Genomic DNA, 18012 nt, shown 5'->3' with positions numbered 1-18012 from the left:
GAGGGGGTAGAGGCCCGGCGCGGAGCGGGGGCGCGGCCCGGCTCCCCTGCGGCTGCGGGGTCCGGGCCGGGGGCGTGGGGCGGTGGGCCGGGCTGGGGGCCGGGGCGCGGCGGGGCGAGGCTGTGGGGAGGCCGGGGGAGCCAAGGGGGCGGCCCCGGGCCGAGGGGAGGGCGCGGGGTGCTGGCATCTCGTCCGCTCGACGCCCCGGCGGCCAGGCCCTGCCGGGGGTGTAAGTGCCGGTGTTGGCGGTGGCAGCAGTCCCCCAGGTCCCAGCTGGAGCGGGATCGGTGGCTGTCAGGGCTTGGGGAAGGGACAGAAGCCCGTCTGCCCGGGGGGGTGTGCGCGGGGCGCGCAGGAGGCAGCAGCAGGGAGGATTTTCCATGTTCCTTTTGGGATGGGGAGGTTCATAGGTGGAAGTGATGGGGGAGTAGGAGGTTTGATTTCCCCTCCACTCCCCTGATTTATTTTTTTTTACCTGTGGGACTGAACTGATCACCTGCCTCAGATCTTGAGACTGAAGTAAACTTGAGAAAGCTTAGGAGTGTAGTCTGTTTACTTGTTTCCTGACTGGCAGTAGGAATTTCTTCTCCTGTTCTTTTCTCGCTGCTGTGCTCTTACAGGTGTTTCTTCCAAACTGAGATGTATGAAGAGGTGTTATCATTTACTGCTTATGTTCTCTCTTTTACAAGTCCTGTGTCTGGTGGATTTTCGTGGTCACTGCTGGTCTGTTTGCTAATAAGTCCAACGTTTGTTTTACTACTTCTTTATTTATCTTGGTTTTTTATTGAGCTTTTGTGTTCAGAAATGGTGGATTGACAGATGGTGCTTAGTCTGAACTCTTAGTATTCTTTCAGCTGCGATGCAAGGGACCAGAAAGTTTTCTAATAGGTTGACACTTGCACTGTGCCTCAGGAAGGATGAGGGCTCCAGGAAGGTACATCTCAGATGTACCTGTCCCATCAGATGCTGTTAGACAGCTGCTTGAGGGTTGTACTTGATTTGTTTTTAGTGGTAACTTGAATTTATTTTGTCCTGTAGTTGCTCTTTGCAACGTTGTAGCATCTCATAGCGCTTGATGTTAAAGTTGGCATTTGAACTTCTGTTTTGAAATTAAGTAGTATGTTAGAAGTCCAGTTGTTTACTCTTCAGTGTGTAGGCTTGGGAAGTTTGATTTCGGTTGTTTTTTTTAATTCAGATATTTTTGTTTCCCTTTTTGAAGCACTGAATTCTGCCCTTTGCAGCTGGATTTTAATGTTAATTTGCAGCGTGGACTAAATGCCTGTTTTTGATTGAAGAGTGACCCTGTGGCCCTTTTATGGTTCTTGTTTATCTCAAACTTTGGGTAGCTCTACATGAATGGTGTGTTGGGTTTTTTTAATAAAGTTAGTGTGTGTCTAGACGTATTTGAGTGTTACCAAAATCCAAAAGAAGAAAGTGATTAAAGAATTAAAGAAAATGCTTGTGTGCTTGATGCTAAATAAAGAAGTCCTTGGATTGAATATACTCTGATAGGACCTAAAGTTTCTGTTCTGCTCTTGAGAGACACTTCAGTTTGCTTCCTTTAGGAGGCCTGATTACAGCTGGCTTGGTGCTTATCTTGTTTTGATTCTGCTAACTTTGGAAGGCCTTGATTTGATTTTTATCCCCCCCCCCCCATTAAATTTTAGAAATGGAGTTCTGGAAGAGGCTTAAATGGGACAAGTATTTGCACTTTACTCTGTCCCTGTCTCAGTTCAGTGGTCACCTTTAGGAAAGGGCCACAAGGCCAGAGAGTGCAGGTGTGGTGGCATCCAGCTGTGGCTGCAGGAGAGCACGGAAGGCTGTAAGCAGCTGTGCTTTTGTCACAAGTCTGTCCTTGGATCTGAAGCAGGTATTTTTGCTGGAAGTGGTCATCCTGAGACTCACTGTTTTTCTCTAGTAGTGGTGAGCTAACATACCAGCATGGTGCCACGGCAAGCAGGGGAATGAGGGAAGAAGAGGAAAAGTTGTGGCTCTCAAAGCATAACCTAGAGCAGAGGTGCTGGCTGTTGCTGCTAGGTATCATTTGGACCATTTCCCTCCTCTAAGAGAAGTGATCTGTGCTGGCCAAATGCCAGCTGAGAAGTTATATTCTCTCCAGATATGTTGTGCAGGTAAAGATACTTCACTCCCAACCAAAAAAGAATTTTTTTATTTTTTTTTTAAATTTCAGCTGTATTTGTTACAGTCATAATTTTTTTCCATGGTTGAATATTAGAGTCAACATCTTCCCTGGCTGGTTTTCCAGACTCACTGAGGCTGGATTGTGTGGAAACCATGCCCTGGTTGGAGCATTTGCCAGTCTACCTGGACAGAGCTTTAACACTTTTGGAGTTCATTTGTGAAGATCAAAAGTGACCACTGTGTTGAGCAACGTAAATCTCGTCTCCTTGGATCCAGACTGAGATTCATTTGGCACTCTCAGGTGTTAACCTTCATTTTTTCAGATAACAAAGGTGTGTGGCTGTGTAAGTGGTTTGAACAATTGTAGCATTCCTCTGTGTGCAAATGAAGTAATTATGCATGCCAGAGTCCATTAAACAAAGGGTGGTTGGTTATGCTCTTTTCCACTAAATGAGACCAAAATGCAATAGTAGCTTTTACTGGCTAGATGCATAGGAGCTACAAATCTCTTGCTCCTGGCACTGGGAGCTGTGCTGTGGACTGAGTACACTGAAGTGCCATAAATTTCAGAACTTGCTTCAAAGACCAGGGCTGGGAAAGTTTGAGTGAAAACTAAGACGTGTTATTTTTTGACAGTTGATTGACCACTGGAATGAGCTGTCTGAAGGTAGTGGGGAACCTCCATTCTTGATGCTGCAATTCAAGGCCAGAAACTTTTCTGAAAGGTGTTCAAGCCTTTGGGCTTGAGTAAGGAAGTGGAAACTTTATGGCCAGCATTACATGAGGTGCAGTCAGGATGGTCCGATGGGCTTTGGGAATTCCAGTTTTATGTGTCTGTGCTGCTACAGCCGGGATACCTTCTCCATTTCCTGGAAAGTGTCACACCATCCCAGGTGTCTGTATCCTGGTCTGAGTTTGGTGAGCAGCTGAGCTGACCAACAGCTCCCAATGACTCATCTTGCTCCTGCTCATGCCAATGTGGGCCCATCCTCTTCTTTGAGCTTTGGTGTTCATCCAGCCTGGCCCCAAGCTGGTTTGTCTCACTGAACCAGACGGAAACTATCTTGTTTTAATTGCACTTTATTCTGGCTGTGTTAGTCCTTTTATAGGTTCCTGTGGTTGAATCAGCTCACAGAAGGGCCGGACAAGCTCAGGAACTGGTGTAACGTAATCAGCAGGAGAGTAAGACTGAGAGGGAAGGACAGGCCAGCCTCCTTTTGGCCTCCCAGAACTACTGGCTTTTAATTAACCTCATTGTGTGTAGTTTCACCCTGGTGCATTGTCTTATCGCTCCCAGGCAGAGGCAGGAGAGCGGACTAGAAGATTTTTGGTCTGATCCTGTGCAACTGTTCTTTTCCTTAATAGCAAATCTGCTCTTCCTCTGTGGCTTTTGCTGTATGCATCCTTGTTGTTACTTTGTTTTAATTTTTGTTCTTTCCTTTCTCTACGTTTCTTCTAAGTGACCAGTCCTTTGCTGTGTGGAACTTCTTCAGACTCCAGCTTAGACCCGTTTGCTCATCTGCAGTTACTCTTGGAGGAGGTTTAAAAATACACAGCAAAGCCTGTCTTAGGAGACCAGTCAAGGAGCTGACGAAAGTGGGTTGCCTAGCAGAGGTGGCCTAATAAAATTGGAGTGGAATTATACTGTGCATCTTTGGGACAGCTTCTGGGTGGTCTGTTTGGACGAGTTCACGTCCTGCTGGTGTGGAGTCTCGTGTGGGTTTCACTGTGTTGTCAAGTGAACTGAGATGTGTTTGTTTCCCAGCCTTGTAGGGTGCCATAGCTCCAGCAAGTGCTCCCCTAAGTAATCAGCGCCTTCAGCCTCACACACTGTGATCTCACACATTGTGATCTCACACATTGTGATCTCACACATTGTGATCTCACACACTGTGATCTCACACATTGTGATCTCACACATTGTGATCTCACACATTGTGATCTCACACATTGTGATCTCACACACTGTGATCTCACACATTGGTGATCTCACACATTGGTGATCTCACACATTGGTGATCTCACACGCTGTGATCTCACACATTGGTGATCTCACACGCTGTGATCTCACACACTGTGATCTCACACATTGGTGATTTCACACACTGTGATCTCACACATTGGTGATTTCACACACTGTGATCTCACACATTGGTGATTTCACACACTGTGATCTCACACACTGTGATCTCACACACTGTGATCTCACACGCTGTGATCTCACACGCTGTGATCTCACACACTGTGATCTCACACACTGTGATCTCACAAGCCATCGTGTCTGTGATGTCACAATGGAAGAGATTCTGGTGCTCTGACATATGTGGTCAGCCAAAGAACCCAGCGGGAAGAATGAGCGCAAGAAATGAGAGAGACCTTCCTTAGCCTGAGAGTGCCCTCTGTCCTTTAGTCAGCCCTTCCCCTATTCACTTATCTCTTCCATGATGGCACTTAGGGGGAAACCAGTGCTTGTGTAGACTGAATTATTTTTTTCGGTTGACCTGCTGAGATGCATGTTTCTCCCAGACGAGTGGTTGCCCAACTATCCTCCTGTAACCTTCATTCTTCTCTGCTGTTCACCTCACTTGTTGTATTGCTTCTAATTTTAGACTGTAAGTTCTTGAGAACAGGGACCTCTTCGTCTGTAGTGGGAAGAGCCTGGGTGCGATTGTGGAGTGCTGTAAAAACAAAATGATGGATGCCAAGCTGTATCTGAGCTGAGGAATGATGGGGCAGCATATAGGCATGTCGTGGCAATGCTTTGGGAAAGTTACATTACAAATTTTCCAAAACACAGGCTTGGTTGTCTAGCAGTGCCGGAGACAAACCCAGCCGAACGTGAAGGGAGTGCAGCCATGGAATTGTACTGTTTTCATGTTCAAGAGATGGTGCTGTGAGGTTAACAAATTAAAGATGCAGATTTACCTGTCTAAAATTGTGTTACTTTATTAAATGATTCTAAAATCTTTGTCCTTTGTTGTTTGTTTTACTTTATGTATTTATTTTTTTTTTTTTTGCAAGGTTGGATGGTGAGAGTGGATAAGCTGGTCTTGTTTCTCGTTTCCTGCCTCACAGGTTAGCCAGGTGCTGTCATTTTTGGACTGTAGTTCATCTAATGAAAATTTGGGTTTAGATTAAGGTTGATTTAAAAAAAAAATCTGAGTTATCTCTATTGTTCTTCAGTTATATCTTCACACAAGTGAAATATGGGCTTACATTTGACCTCTGAGTATGCATTTGAACAGCTACCAAAATTGAAGTCCTGCATTTTTTTGTTATACTGTGTTCCAGATGTTGCTAAATGTATGCAATTTTGTTCCATCAAAAGCATCTCTATTACCCTATCTTTTTACAATTTAATAAAATAGACAAACCTGACTTACATTTTTGATTGGTTTTGTTGCTCTAGCATTGAGCTAAGTTGTCTGTTGGAGGCCAGGAGTCACAACTGCCCCTATCGAGGCTTTGCACAAATAATAAACTGAAGTGTTTTACTCCCAGAGCTTGTTTGCTTTTATTTTTTAATTTCAGTTTGTCTTGTTGTTTATATTAGGGGGGGTATTTTGCTTTGGTTTGTTTGTTTGTTTATTTTGTAAAATGGTGGAGGCCTGTATTGCCATAACAATGTAATTTAACATGTAAGTGAAGGCTCTGTAATTTCTTGGGTCACCCCTCCATCCTGCAGTTATGTGTTGTCTTCCTGCCCCCTCCCTACTCAGCTTATCAAACTGGACAGTGAAGGGGATTATTTTGAGGTTAAAGGCAAGCTGTGATTTTAATTAGATGTGCTTCTAAAAAGTTCATATTTATGTTATGTGCAAAGAGCCATTAAACTCAAGTTTGTAGGCTAATTTGTCTTGCTGTTGATGAATTTGAATCCTCTGGAATTTGTGTGGTGCACATCTCTCTCTGTGGCTTTGAGGCTGTCCTACAGGCAGGGGAAAGCACTTGCACTGCCCTGCTGGCTCTTGTCACCAGCATTCTTCACGGGGCAGGAGTCCCCTATCGTGTTCCTTGCCACTTTGGTTGTCCCTAAGCAGCTCTCCCAGCAGGAAGCCTGGCGCGCAGCAGCCGCCGGTGCAGATTCTCCTCTTTGCACTCAGTGGGGCCCCTGGCAAAGTGGCAAAGCTGGTGGCTACAGCTGGCACTTGGCTTTGCTTACTTGCTGGTGATCAAACTGTTGTGCTTTAGTACCATGTGCTTGGACTGCTAAGAAGCAAGAGCTGTGGTCAGCCTGGGATTGTACCTGCGGCTGATGTCCAGAGAATAATTTTCTTTTTTTTTTAATTATTTTTTGAAATACAGATGCTGACTAGACAAAGTACTGTCACATGGGACACAAGCTGTTATACAGTACAGAACACAAACTTTATCTTCCAGCTGAAGCCCACCACATGTGGCCATTTCCCATCTTACTGGGTGCAGCCAATGTAAAGTGCTGTCACATTTTCCTAGGTCTGTGTACAATCTGTCAAAATAATTCCTGAGGTCTAGTCTCAGTTCATGGTCCCATTACATCTTATACGTATCTGTGTGAGGAATTTGAGCTGTGTGATATGAAATATTAACCTGGTAGGGTTGACTGCCAGATGTGACAGCTTGCACTGTCTGAGATTATAATCTGATCCTGTGTGCATAAGAAATATATATGTGATGTTTTATGTAGGTTTGGAAATGGAATCACTGGACATGTGGATTTATATGGATAGAGCTGTTTTTTTAATTTTTGAAGCTACCTTGCTTGCATCGTTGTCTATTGGAAGAAATACGAGATAATTACTAGTGCTTTGCATTGTCCTAGCACTAGTAAAAGCATTATAAATGCTTTACATGACTTCTAATAAAGTGTGTTTGCTCACCAGCTATCTTGTGCTCTGGGGCACTCTGACCTTGCCAAAGAAGATGATGTGAGGTCTTCCCAGGGCACCCAGAGCAGTGGCTGGGTAAACATGCCGTTAAAACTTCATTTGGCTGAAGGTGCAGAGTTTGCAGTGGGGTTGCCCTTATTTGTATGCTGCCTGCGTAGGGAAATCGCTCTACAATACCCCACTCACACCTTTGTTCAGAGCATTGCTCCCTCTGCTACATGGGAGAGAGGCTGCTTTTGGGATGGGGAGCCTGATCCTGTTGCTAGACATGAACCTCTGCAGAAGCTGTTAGTGTAAACAGGCACTGGCTGTTGGCTGTTATTTCCCTCTGCTGCTGCTGCAGGGTACCTGTGTGACACAGACCTGCTGGGGTGTGGAGTGGTGCTGCCCTGTCTGCCTGCTGACGTGCCTGAGTCCTGCCAAGACAGCTGGTTTACCTTTGCTGTGTGGACTCAGTGGCTCGGGAATCTCTGCCCCCTCAGTGTGTGGTGCAGCCCAGCCTGAAGATTCGTGGGGTCCATGTCAGATAACCCTGGTCTTGCCAGTTAAGATACATTAGAGAAATATTGATCTTGCTGTGGGTGGGTGGATAATGTATGTTTTATTGCCTGTTTGATATAGGGGTTGGAGCATGCCTGCCTCCCCCACTCCAACTGTGTATTTTACTTTATGCAGTAGGCTAAAGACCAGGTTTTACTGCAACTAACTTACAAGCTGTTTTATTCTGAGATACTATATTTGCTGTGATGGGCCTTTAGATTCATGGCCAGTAGCTTGAAGATTTAAAGCATGCATACCTTAAATATCTCTTATCTGGCACAGGTTAGAAGTGAATATAACTAACTTCTATTTGGCAGTAATGCATTTATGAATGACAGCCAAAGCTGTAGATGGAGAGGCAATTGGTAGAACTGAGCCCCTTTAAAATAAATGCAGTTTTGCAGCTTGAGTTTTCAGTTGTCCAGGTACCTGCTGCCTGGCACACTGTGTTAATAAAGAAAGCAGCCCCCCAAAACGTGAAAGCCTTAAGGCAGGGATGCATATACACCATAGAATTGGCAGTGTGGGCACTGGCTTGGTCTTAAACATCTCAGCTCCTTTGATTTTTGCCTTTCGCTCAAAACCTTGGAAAGGGAAGGTTACCAAATGCGTGTTTACTCGAAGCACACAACCTGCTTAGCTGCAATTATCTCCTAATCTGGTCCTTCTGAGTTTCTGTGGTCTCGCAGGTAAATACAGATTTAGCTGTTATTCAAGGCATATTATTTACCTCATTAAGTGTGTGTTTTGGCACGTGCATTATTTACCTGACGGACTAACGGATGGGAGAGAGCAAATGCTGTCTTTTGTGCAAACAGTGACTTTGTTCACGAGCGGTGAGTCCCCTTTTTGCTGTGCCTGTTTTGTCTCCGTGCCCTGTGGTGGGCACTTGCAGCCCTTCACGGCAGAGCAAAAAGCCAGCACAGGTGTGGGGAGGCCAGGCTCAGAAAAAGGGCATGTGGGTGGCACGTGGTGCCATGGAGTTATTCCCAGAGCCACGAGCAGTGGGACCAACTGCAGGGATAAATTTAAATATCTGTGTGGTGAGATGTGTGTGAATATATATACACACACACATACATATATGCATACACAACATATCCTTGTTCAAGAGGACTGAGTTGTTGCAATTAGCTTGTTTCGCTGTCAGTCACTGTACCCATCTATGTAACACCATGGGTTGGGCTTGAACTTCCTCCCCAGAGATCTATTAATAGCCCTGAGTCTGACCTGCCTTGGATAGTGACAGTCCTGGCAAGTTTTTCCTGCAAAGTTTTAAAAGAAAAAGAGTAGAAGGGGAATTCCAGGTAGCCTCGTATAGATAATGTAATTTATTAAATAGCATTTAAATAGAAATGTCAAAAGGTGATGGCTGAGTGAGGTGTTTTTCTGAGAGGGAGACTGTAACCTGTAGAGTCATGCTTGCATTTTACAGTTTTTGCAGTCCCTGGATGTGGTTAGTTGACCTGATATTTTCCTCTGAGAAATATCTGAAGGAAGAGATGGAGTGCAGAACTAAATTCACATCTCTGAGAAACCTCATACACAGAGCAAATCAGAACTTCCCCTGGGTAAGAGCCTTCCAGCTACCAGACACGTGGATTTGTAATGGAAGTGGGATGTTTTGGTGCAGCTGACAGGTGTTTCAGGACCAAGCTGTTTGGATGGGTTGTAGTGTTGATATGTGTATTGCTGTATTTAATTCTTACCATGTATCAGACACCGCATTGTATATGAAAAGATGAAAGGCCTCCTCAGTAATTTCAATGGGACTTAGATTAGATTTTCTGTGGTTTAATTGTTTTTTGCTGTGTTCTGCTGTGACAAGGTTCAGTAGCGGGGTGTGATCTGGTTCCTGGAGCCATGACTGTTGTGTGTCTCATAGTTCTTAATTTAGAGCCATTTGCAGAAGTTAATTTTCAGTTGCCTGTGATTCTGGACACCTTAAGCTCAGTCCAAATGTCATCTGTTGTGCTTAGAGCAGGTTACTGTGTTATTTCAGGTTTGCAATGCTGGAACCTCCACTGGGAAGCACAGAGGAAATCCCTGTCAGAGGAGGACAGTGAGCAGATACTAGGAGAGATGAGATGTATGTGTACATGAGTAACGTGAGTCTCTCTTCAGTTTCAGATGCCTCTGGATGTTCAATGATAGCATTCCTCCATACTGGAGCAGCAAAGTTTTCCCAAAACTTACTTTCAAGGGCAAGACAAGCTGTGTCCCCCCTCCTGGCTGGTGTTCTCAAAGGGTACAGCTCCGTCGTAAGCAGGAAACTGGCGTCCCACGGCTTTGGAGCTTCCATGGCAGCAATGTCATCCTTCCCTCCACAGAGATATCACTACTTCTTAGTGCTGGATTTTGAGGCTACGTGTGATAAACCACAGATTCATCCTCAGGTAAATAGTCAATCCTGTTAATTATCCCCTAGCAAGTTCCTACTGATGTTCTGAGAGGTAAAAGGAAAAAGCAGAGTGCTGGCTCACTCATTTTTTCTGGTTTGTCCCACCTTCTGTTGCTGGTTCTCCAGGACTCTTGCCAGTCACCTGTTGTCTCAGGAGCAATACCAGGACTGTTTGGTGGGAATGAATGAAGGAGGCCGATTTCCATCAAGGAAGTCACAATTCATGTGTTATCAAAAACATCTTTAGGTCATGTATAATTGTCATCCATCTTAATTGGGGAGGGTCTAAAAATTTCTGGCTGGGAACTTGCATTAGAAGATGGCAGCCTTGTTTGATTCTGCAAGGAAACTGGCTGTTAGTAGTGAACAGCTTTAGGAAGAGAATATTTTGAATTATAGGAATATGTGCAACATAATGCTATTTGTAGATAATTTCAGTGAGATCAGATATCTTGCCTGGGTGTTAACTCTGGAGTGTGATGAGACAGGAGTGTGATCTCTCCTTCAGAGAGAGCTTCCAGTGCTCTACCACTTGAGACATACAGAGATCCAGATGGAGTACAGAGGTTTTTCTGCAGGCAGTTCTTCCACAGTAGTGTAGACCATATTAGTAAATATATTTTCAGTTGTCAGCAGGATGAGCCTAGGTTTTCCATTTAAATTGGAAAACTGTACTAAGTAGAAAAAAACCCTAATATTGGGTTGGTAGTGAACAAACAGAATTTCTGAGTCTAAATTGAACTCACCCTCCCCTGCCAAGCAATTGTCCTGCATTTATTGCAGTGGGTTAGAATAAGTTCCTTTTGCTTTGTTTTAACTATGAAAGGCTTTAAGCAGTTTTCAGTGTGGTGTCTCATTACTGAAGTGACTGGATGCAGTGTATTCATTTCCCACTGCAGCTGTGGTTTCCCTTGGGCTTGTCCTAGCTAAGGGATGCTGCAAGTTGGGATTGAAGTTGACTCCTCTCTTTCCCAGTAGAGCCTTGATGAGTGCCGCCTGCCTCTTATGTTTCTCAAAAAATGGACATCAAATTCCCTGCTCTTTTGCTGGCTCTTTGTGGGAGGCTGTTGTGCCTCTGCATCCAGTTCTGGTAGCAGGGTCTTAACTGCTCTCCAAGTGAGATGTCAGGCTATTTCCTGCATGCTCCGCCTCGGGTGCACAGACCTGTCAAAGCTGTAAATTGGATCTACCTTGTCCCTTTGGATATGGGTTTGGTCTGTGCACATTTTGATGCAAAACCATGATGCATGTGGAGCTAGTTTACAGCTGGCAGTAAAAAGGAGCATGAGTGGAATATGATTACTACTGTTTTAAGGAGCTTTGTCCCCAAGTCCTTGCCAGGGAAAGTAATGGTCTGGGCCAATGCAGATCTGCTATATATTTTGTTGGTGAGATAGCACCTTTAAGGTGGAGATGTTCTTCAGTGGTTTTTTTTTCCAGTCTGCTCTTCAGTGCCTGTCTGCATCATATAATGTGTGGAAAGGGCTGTCAGTCCCTCACAGCCTCACCAGCAAATTAGTTTGACAAATAAAGAAATTACTTTTGCTGCATGGGGCTCAGTGTAGCTGGAAAGGCTGAAGGTGCCTGCCAGTTGGGTAAGTTTATAAAATGAGACATTAGTTGATGCCCCTATCTACCTCTTACCTCTTTGCTGACCATCATGGCTTTTGCCCTCTTCACTGGTAGGCTGTATGTCATGGTGAGCAAACTGTACCATGTATTTCAGTGATGTTTTCTGCAAGGTTCTATTGGCAAGGTCTTTCACTGGCATAGTGGCAGACAGGTTTTGGAGGTTTTGTCTGAGGACAGACCTGAGAGCTAGGAATGGTGAGGTGCTGATCTTCACTGTGATCCTGCTAATTTTTCCGCTTTTGTTTTAATACCTGCAAAATAGAAGTCTAGATACAATGAAATTCAAATGCATTGGAATTTGATGAGGAAGCTGCATGTACAGAGTTAAGCTAAGCTGTGATTCAGGTTACTTTAAGTGGGTAGGCATAGCTGTAAATTTAGCCAGCTCAGCCTAAAAGTCTTGCAGAGTGCACTTGCCACCATGCAGCACACTTCACATTTTTCACTAACTGCTCTTCTAAATATTCTGGCTTCTTACAAGAAACTACTGAAAGAGCTATCTTTTTATCTACACTAAGATGTGTGACTGCCAGATCTGCTCCCCCTCCTGCTGTATTTACTCATGCTCTTCTGCAACTGGCAGCCTCACTGGCTTTATCCCTGGGGAAGTCCTTCATGCTCAGTGGTGAGCCCTGAGGACGCCTTCATTTCCATTCCCTTTCACACTGCCCGATCTCTCTGAGGTCTCGTGGTATGGCCTCTGTAATGGGGATCAAGGAGGGTCAAGGATGGTGGTATTCCCCTGGGAAGCTGTCTGCATTGTGGCTCCAGTGGCTGGGACCGCTGGCAGAGTGCCTTGTGGCCACTGCCCTCTGCTTCACCACTCCTGGGTCAGGCATTGAGGGTCCTTCATGTTCCCTACCCTACACCCACAAAGGAACAGGAGCATCCTTGCAGCCCTGACTTGTGACAGCTTTCAGCAGATACACTCCTAGATCAAAGTGCAGGTTTATACACACAGAAACCACTTGGCTGTGTTGGCTTTTGGTATGTATTTATGAATAATTGGACCACACCAGAGAGAAAAGAAGTGGGGAGGGGGGACTAACTGTACAGTCTTGTGTCATGTAGTGTTTTAGCCAGCCAGAGGTCATTAGAGGTTGGTGGTAAGAGATGTTTATGGCTGGCCCCTTGCATGTCTTTAAAGCTTACCTTGTGCCTTTGGAATGTGATCCAGAGCCCAATGGGGTCAGGTGGGAGCTGTCATTGTGCGGAGGTCAGTGGACCCTGAACCATGGTGGTGCTGGTGTGCTTCATTTTTAAGCTCTGAGTTTTCTCCTTTACTGTCTGCTAAGAGTTTATAAGTACCCTCTGCTTTTATACACTGTCAGCCCGTAGAGCTGGGTGTGTATGATGCTTTAGCTTCATGAGAAGATGCATTAATAAGTGAGTGCCTTGCTCTTTTGTCCCTTTGTCCTTGTATACATCAGTGTTTATGGTGGTCAGTGCTTTCAGTGACTGTATTAAGCAGCTCCACAGGCTCAGATCCATGGCTGCCTGTAACCTTGTTTTATTAATGCAGTAAGAGGGTGTGCCTCTTTCAGTCAGCAAGCCAAGTACCTTGCCTTCAACTTCAGCAGAGTGGATGAAAAGCAATGTTGTTTTTTTTTAATATAAAAAGTCTGAAGGTAGAAATCAGATCTGTTCAAAGATGATTTTGAAATTAGCCTTCTATATAGGATGTTAATCTCTACTATAATCTATTAAAGCCACTTAAATGAAAATCAAATAAAATCCAAGCTTCGTATGTCTGCTGCCTGGAAGTGTAAAAGATCATCAGACCCCTGACCCTGCAGAAGGAGCTGGATCCAGGAGTTGCTAAGCTGCTAAATGAGCTTTTGATAATGATGAAGTTGCTTTTTCTCATGTCAGTTTTTTCAGGTGCTTATGTTCAGTGTCTCAGATTGACTCAAATTTGATAATCAGTTGGGAATCAGAAATTCGCCTTTCAAACTCTCTGTAAAAGGAAAGTATGAAGTGTTCAGATCTTCTCATTGCCAAAGAAGGTTGTGACCAGAGGCAGAAGAACAAATTGTTTACAGACAGTACTTTCTGTGTTCTCTTAAATAGTGCATTTTAAATACAAAAGTATCTTGATATTTTTCTTTAGTTTATCCTACATATTTCAAATTTGTTCAGCTTGCATTTTGATCATTGTTTTGGGAGAATTTGTAATTATAATTGCTGTCTGATGAAACTGGACATACTAATAAATACAAAACATCACTCACCATTTCAACATAAACCTGTAAACACTGAGACTGTGACTAAGCATATGTTCAGTTACTAAGTTACTTTTAAGTGTACAAACAAATCTGGATGATCAGAGTACATTTCATGACTGGCAAAAGTGTATTAACGAATGGAAGCCAGTGTTTCTGTAAGATAATATTAAGTACAAATGCAGGAGAAGGTTAAAGCATGTTCGGTCTGTGTTTCCTTGAGCATTGCAGGGGTTTTCCCCTGAACATCCATCCTGCAGTTCCAGCCCACAGTCACGGGCAGTTCCAGCCCACAGCTGGAGTGGCTGCGACGATCGCTGCCTGTGCTGCTCTACCTGTGGTCTTGTTCCCATGGCAGGGACAACTGAATCCTGTGTCTCTGTTCCTGGGATACTGTGATTTAAAGACTGACCTTGTAATGGGAATGGATGTTGATTTCCACCAAATTGAGGCCATAGCAACAGATGTGCAGTCCCTGCTGAGCTCTCTGTGCGGGGTGAATAGATAGATGATAGGGAAGCTGCCTTGGGAGCCGTATCTGAGGCTACTTTGTAGGAGGAATATGTCCCTGAAATCACAAACTTGCTGCAGGAGGAGGTGATGGAGGGACTGCTGGTCTGCTGGGAAGCAGGCTGCAAGGTACCTTCTGTATGCCTTCCACGTGGTTCTCTGCGGAACCTGCATCAAGTCAATCCTAGCTGAAGGCTGGGATGGGAATGCAGAAGGTGTCTCACACAGTAACAGATGTGGTCACAATCCTACTCAGAGGCAGATAAAGGACATGTGCTTGTCTGTGCTATCTGGATGTCCCCACATAGCAGCTTTCTTCTCATACCATTTTTGTGTGGCTGTTAAGCTCAATGCACTAGAAATCACCTGCCAAAACCTTTATTGAAGGTGATCATGAGTTGCTGAAAAGTGAAGAAATTCAGGCTTGTTTCCCATGGCAACTTTAACTCAGCCATAAGTATTACAGTGGAATATTAATCTGCAATTACCTATATTCATGCAGCTTAGGCTTGAGTGTAGTTTTAATTACCTAGTTCTTAATTCAGGTTCTTACAATGCTGTTTCTAGTGAAATGCCATTAAAATGCATATGTAACACAGTGACTTAAAAGTATTTTTTTCTTTTTACTTAAAGTAAATATGTATATGTATTTTATCTTCTCTTTGCCAGTTATGGCTGTTGTTATGCCACTCTTCTTACATCAGAATGTTATAAGTTCCTAGAGTGGCAGGAAATAGTTCATATAAAAGCCTTTCCAGATGGATATTTCTGTTTGCATTAAGTTTTTGAAAAACCTTTTTGAGGCCTTGTAGTTTTTGAGGGTTACACCGCACCTGGTGTCTCAGACCTGCATTCACTTTGCCTTGGAGACCTCCCTCATTCTCCCAGTAAGTGGGGACAACCTTGCTGTGACCCGTGTGAATCTGACAGGGCGGGTTATGACTTCAGGCAACAGAATTAGCTGTATTTGTATAAAACCCGATGAGCTAGGGAACATGAACAGTTACTGAACCCAAATCACCTGGAGAGCGCAGCCACGAGACCACCAGGCAAGACATCTGATGTATGAAAAGAAATTCAAAGCAATGTGTTATTTAAAGATATAAACCTGGCATTATTATAGCAACAAGACTAAAACACCAAGGCACTCGGGTGGCCAATTGCTGCAGTCCTAACCTGACCCAACCTGCTCAGCTTTTGGCTGGTTATTGACAGGCTGATGAGATGACTACTTTAAAGCAATCAGTCATGTTGCCCTTTCCCTCGCAGCATGTGGAGACCCCACATCAGTTATGCATCCCAGCGTGCAGTTCCCCACCTGTGCTGTCTGAACACTGTATCCTTAGCTGTGCAAACATTACACATCGTTTAGGTGACAAGTTGCAAAGTTAAGTAGACTTGTTGTTACAGCAGAAAGTAGTTGAGCGGCAGTCACCCTTGAAAAGAAAAGATCCAGGCTTGCTCAGGAATGTGCGAGTCCGCTGGATCGTGCTTAAAGGTTTGTTCATCTCTCTGTAAAGCTGCTGCTGAGGGCAGCGTGTGCTGCTGGAAATGCTCACACCAGGAGCATTTCTCAAGTGAAGGGGACGGGTGCCACAGGTTTGTAGTTTGCTGTGCCAGTCCTGATATGTGCATGGCCCTGTGCTGTCGTCGATGATCAGTGGGTGCCTGCTGCTGTTTCACAGCCTCTGAGGCACAGGGAGTATTTTGCATCCCTCCCAGCATGATATTTTAAAACTAGGCAGTGTTCCATAATGTGGCATCTATGTACTGGTACATAGGGATGTTGCTTTTCAGGCTGCTGTGGGACCTGGGGAATGGTCTTTGCTGCGTTGAAGTTGTCTTGTCTTAGCTTTGAACAAAACCTTCCTGATAAAGAAGCAGTGCAGCTCAGCTCTCTTGGTGAGAAAGGCACAAGACATGACTAAATCTTGTGGGCTTTTTCCCCTTTGTGCCAAGCTTACTGTGCAACCATCCCTGTGTTGTCTTTGTTGGTCTGTGCACTTGTTAGCTGGCAAAATAACTCTTGGTTACGTTATTTAGTTCCTCTCTGTCAGGCAGAAATGCGCTGCCACCAGCAGCTAGCTGTGATGTCTGTAAAACCCTGGGTGTTCATTTACATGCACTAGCATGCCCTTTCTACCTATCCCAGATGTTTTAGTGTTGCTGGGAACATTGATCATTTGTGCTGCTCAATATCAGGTGAAGAGGTTGGGTCTTGAAGTGATTTGATAATTCTGCAACAGGGACTCCACAGGCGGTAGAAAGGAGCAGATATGAAAAAGGATATAGCATAGTTGTCATCTTGTAATGGAAAGGTAGCACTTGGAAATGTGTGTGTGCTGTTTTTAACCTGGTTTGAGTACTAAACTTCCCCCAAACTGTCAAGCTTAAATTGTTGTTGGCTGTGTCAGTAGACATGTTCTGGGTCGTTAAATATATGTCAATAGTGCTTGAAGGAACAAGTTGAAGTGTTGATGTCTGTTGGTCTATATTTCTCATTCCAGGTGTGAAAAGAGGAAGGAGGTTCTGCCTTATTCTTGATGTCTGGGTCCTGCTGGAAAGATCAAAATAGCTTAGTGGGTTTTGACAGGGAGAGATGATGCCTGGTGGTGAGAGGCAGGAACCAGCCTGGGAGGAAATGATTACCGAAAATTTTGTTCAGGATGGCAGGACAAGGGTTGTGAGCCAACTGTCAAGATTTCAGGTATAATGGCAGGCATGAAATAAGTCCCAGGTACCACAGGGGTAAATTTAGGGGGAAAATGTCATTTGTGAAACATGTGGATCCTCCTTTTCTTGGCCCTGTAAGGAGGGAACTCAGCTGAGGAAGCGCTTCACTTGGTGTTCCACGCTCTAAAAGAAAAAAAAAGTTACTATTTTGAGAAGGTGAAGAGAATCAGTGAGTGTGACCAGGGGTCTGCAAAACATAACTGTGAGTGCAGGCTGCATGGCATTGGGGTTGTGTTTAGTGCAGTGACAAGAGGGTATGTAAAATGAGGTCTTCTGTCGCAAAAATGAGAAAGACAATGTTCTGGCCTGTGTCTGCTGTGGGTAGGAAGAGCAGTCAGGAATTTAAACAACAGCAAGGGAAATTTGGATTAGACATTAGGAAAAACTTTCCAATGATAAGACTAATGAAACAGGAGGATAGAGTGCCTGGGGAGTGTGTGAGTCTCTCTTATTGGAGTCGGTAAAAACAGCCTAGACAAAGTCAGAAATTATTTAGGGGGTGATGATGCTGCCCTCGGGCAGGTGCATGGACTAGATGTCTCTTTTAAAGCTGAGGCTCCTGGAGGCATGTGATTAGATGGGGATTTCAGCTTCTATTAAAGAAAGAGAAATGGTCCCTCACCCTTAAAGTAGTAAGAAAGCACTAGGAAATAAGAGCCACGTTTGATGCCAATGCAGAGCCCAAAATGCTGCTCAGATTTTATCTCTGAGGAAATCCAGCCTTTGGGCTTCAGTGCCTGAGTGTTGGGGATAGGCAGTGAGGTTCACCTGGGAGCAGAGGGAGGAAGAAACATTGGATATTCAATGTTCAGGCAGCAGAATATTTCTTCACATCACCTTATCCCAGTGTTTTGTGATAAGATCTGCCATATTTTCCATATTCCTGCCAGTTCCGCTGTGTTTAGTTTTTTGGCTTGTGTTTTGTATTTCCCTTCACACTTTTCTGAGAGATAATAGTTGTTTA

The 18012-nt window shown here is 44.4% G+C and overlaps 1 protein-coding gene and 1 long non-coding RNA gene across 3 annotated transcripts in view; both read left to right on the top strand.

The window, feature by feature from the left end:
• The first annotated feature begins 235 nt into the window (after positions 1–235).
• On the top strand, positions 236–3964 carry LOC113949932. Its single transcript, XR_003528613.1, has 3 exons — positions 236–2132; positions 2237–2474; positions 3603–3964. It is a non-coding gene; the product is annotated as an uncharacterized LOC113949932 (long non-coding RNA).
• A 5710-nt stretch (positions 3965–9674) lies between these two features.
• ERI3 (ERI1 exoribonuclease family member 3) overlaps positions 9675–18012 on the top strand; it is a 119191-nt gene continuing 110853 nt past the window's right edge. For both annotated transcript variants that reach the window (XM_027649092.1, XM_027649093.1), the window contains exon 1: positions 9675–9946. In XM_027649092.1, coding sequence (XP_027504893.1) covers positions 9698–9946 — 249 coding nt within the window. In that variant the 5' untranslated portion in view covers positions 9675–9697. The remainder of the gene's footprint in view (positions 9947–18012) is intronic.

This window comes from Corapipo altera, unplaced genomic scaffold (genome assembly GCF_003945725.1).
Source record: "Corapipo altera isolate COAL_440 unplaced genomic scaffold, ASM394572v1 112, whole genome shotgun sequence".
Classification (NCBI taxonomy): Eukaryota; Metazoa; Chordata; class Aves; order Passeriformes; family Pipridae; genus Corapipo; species Corapipo altera.
The sequence above is the reverse complement of the archived record's forward strand: the minus strand, read 5'-3'. Positions and strand labels throughout refer to the sequence as shown.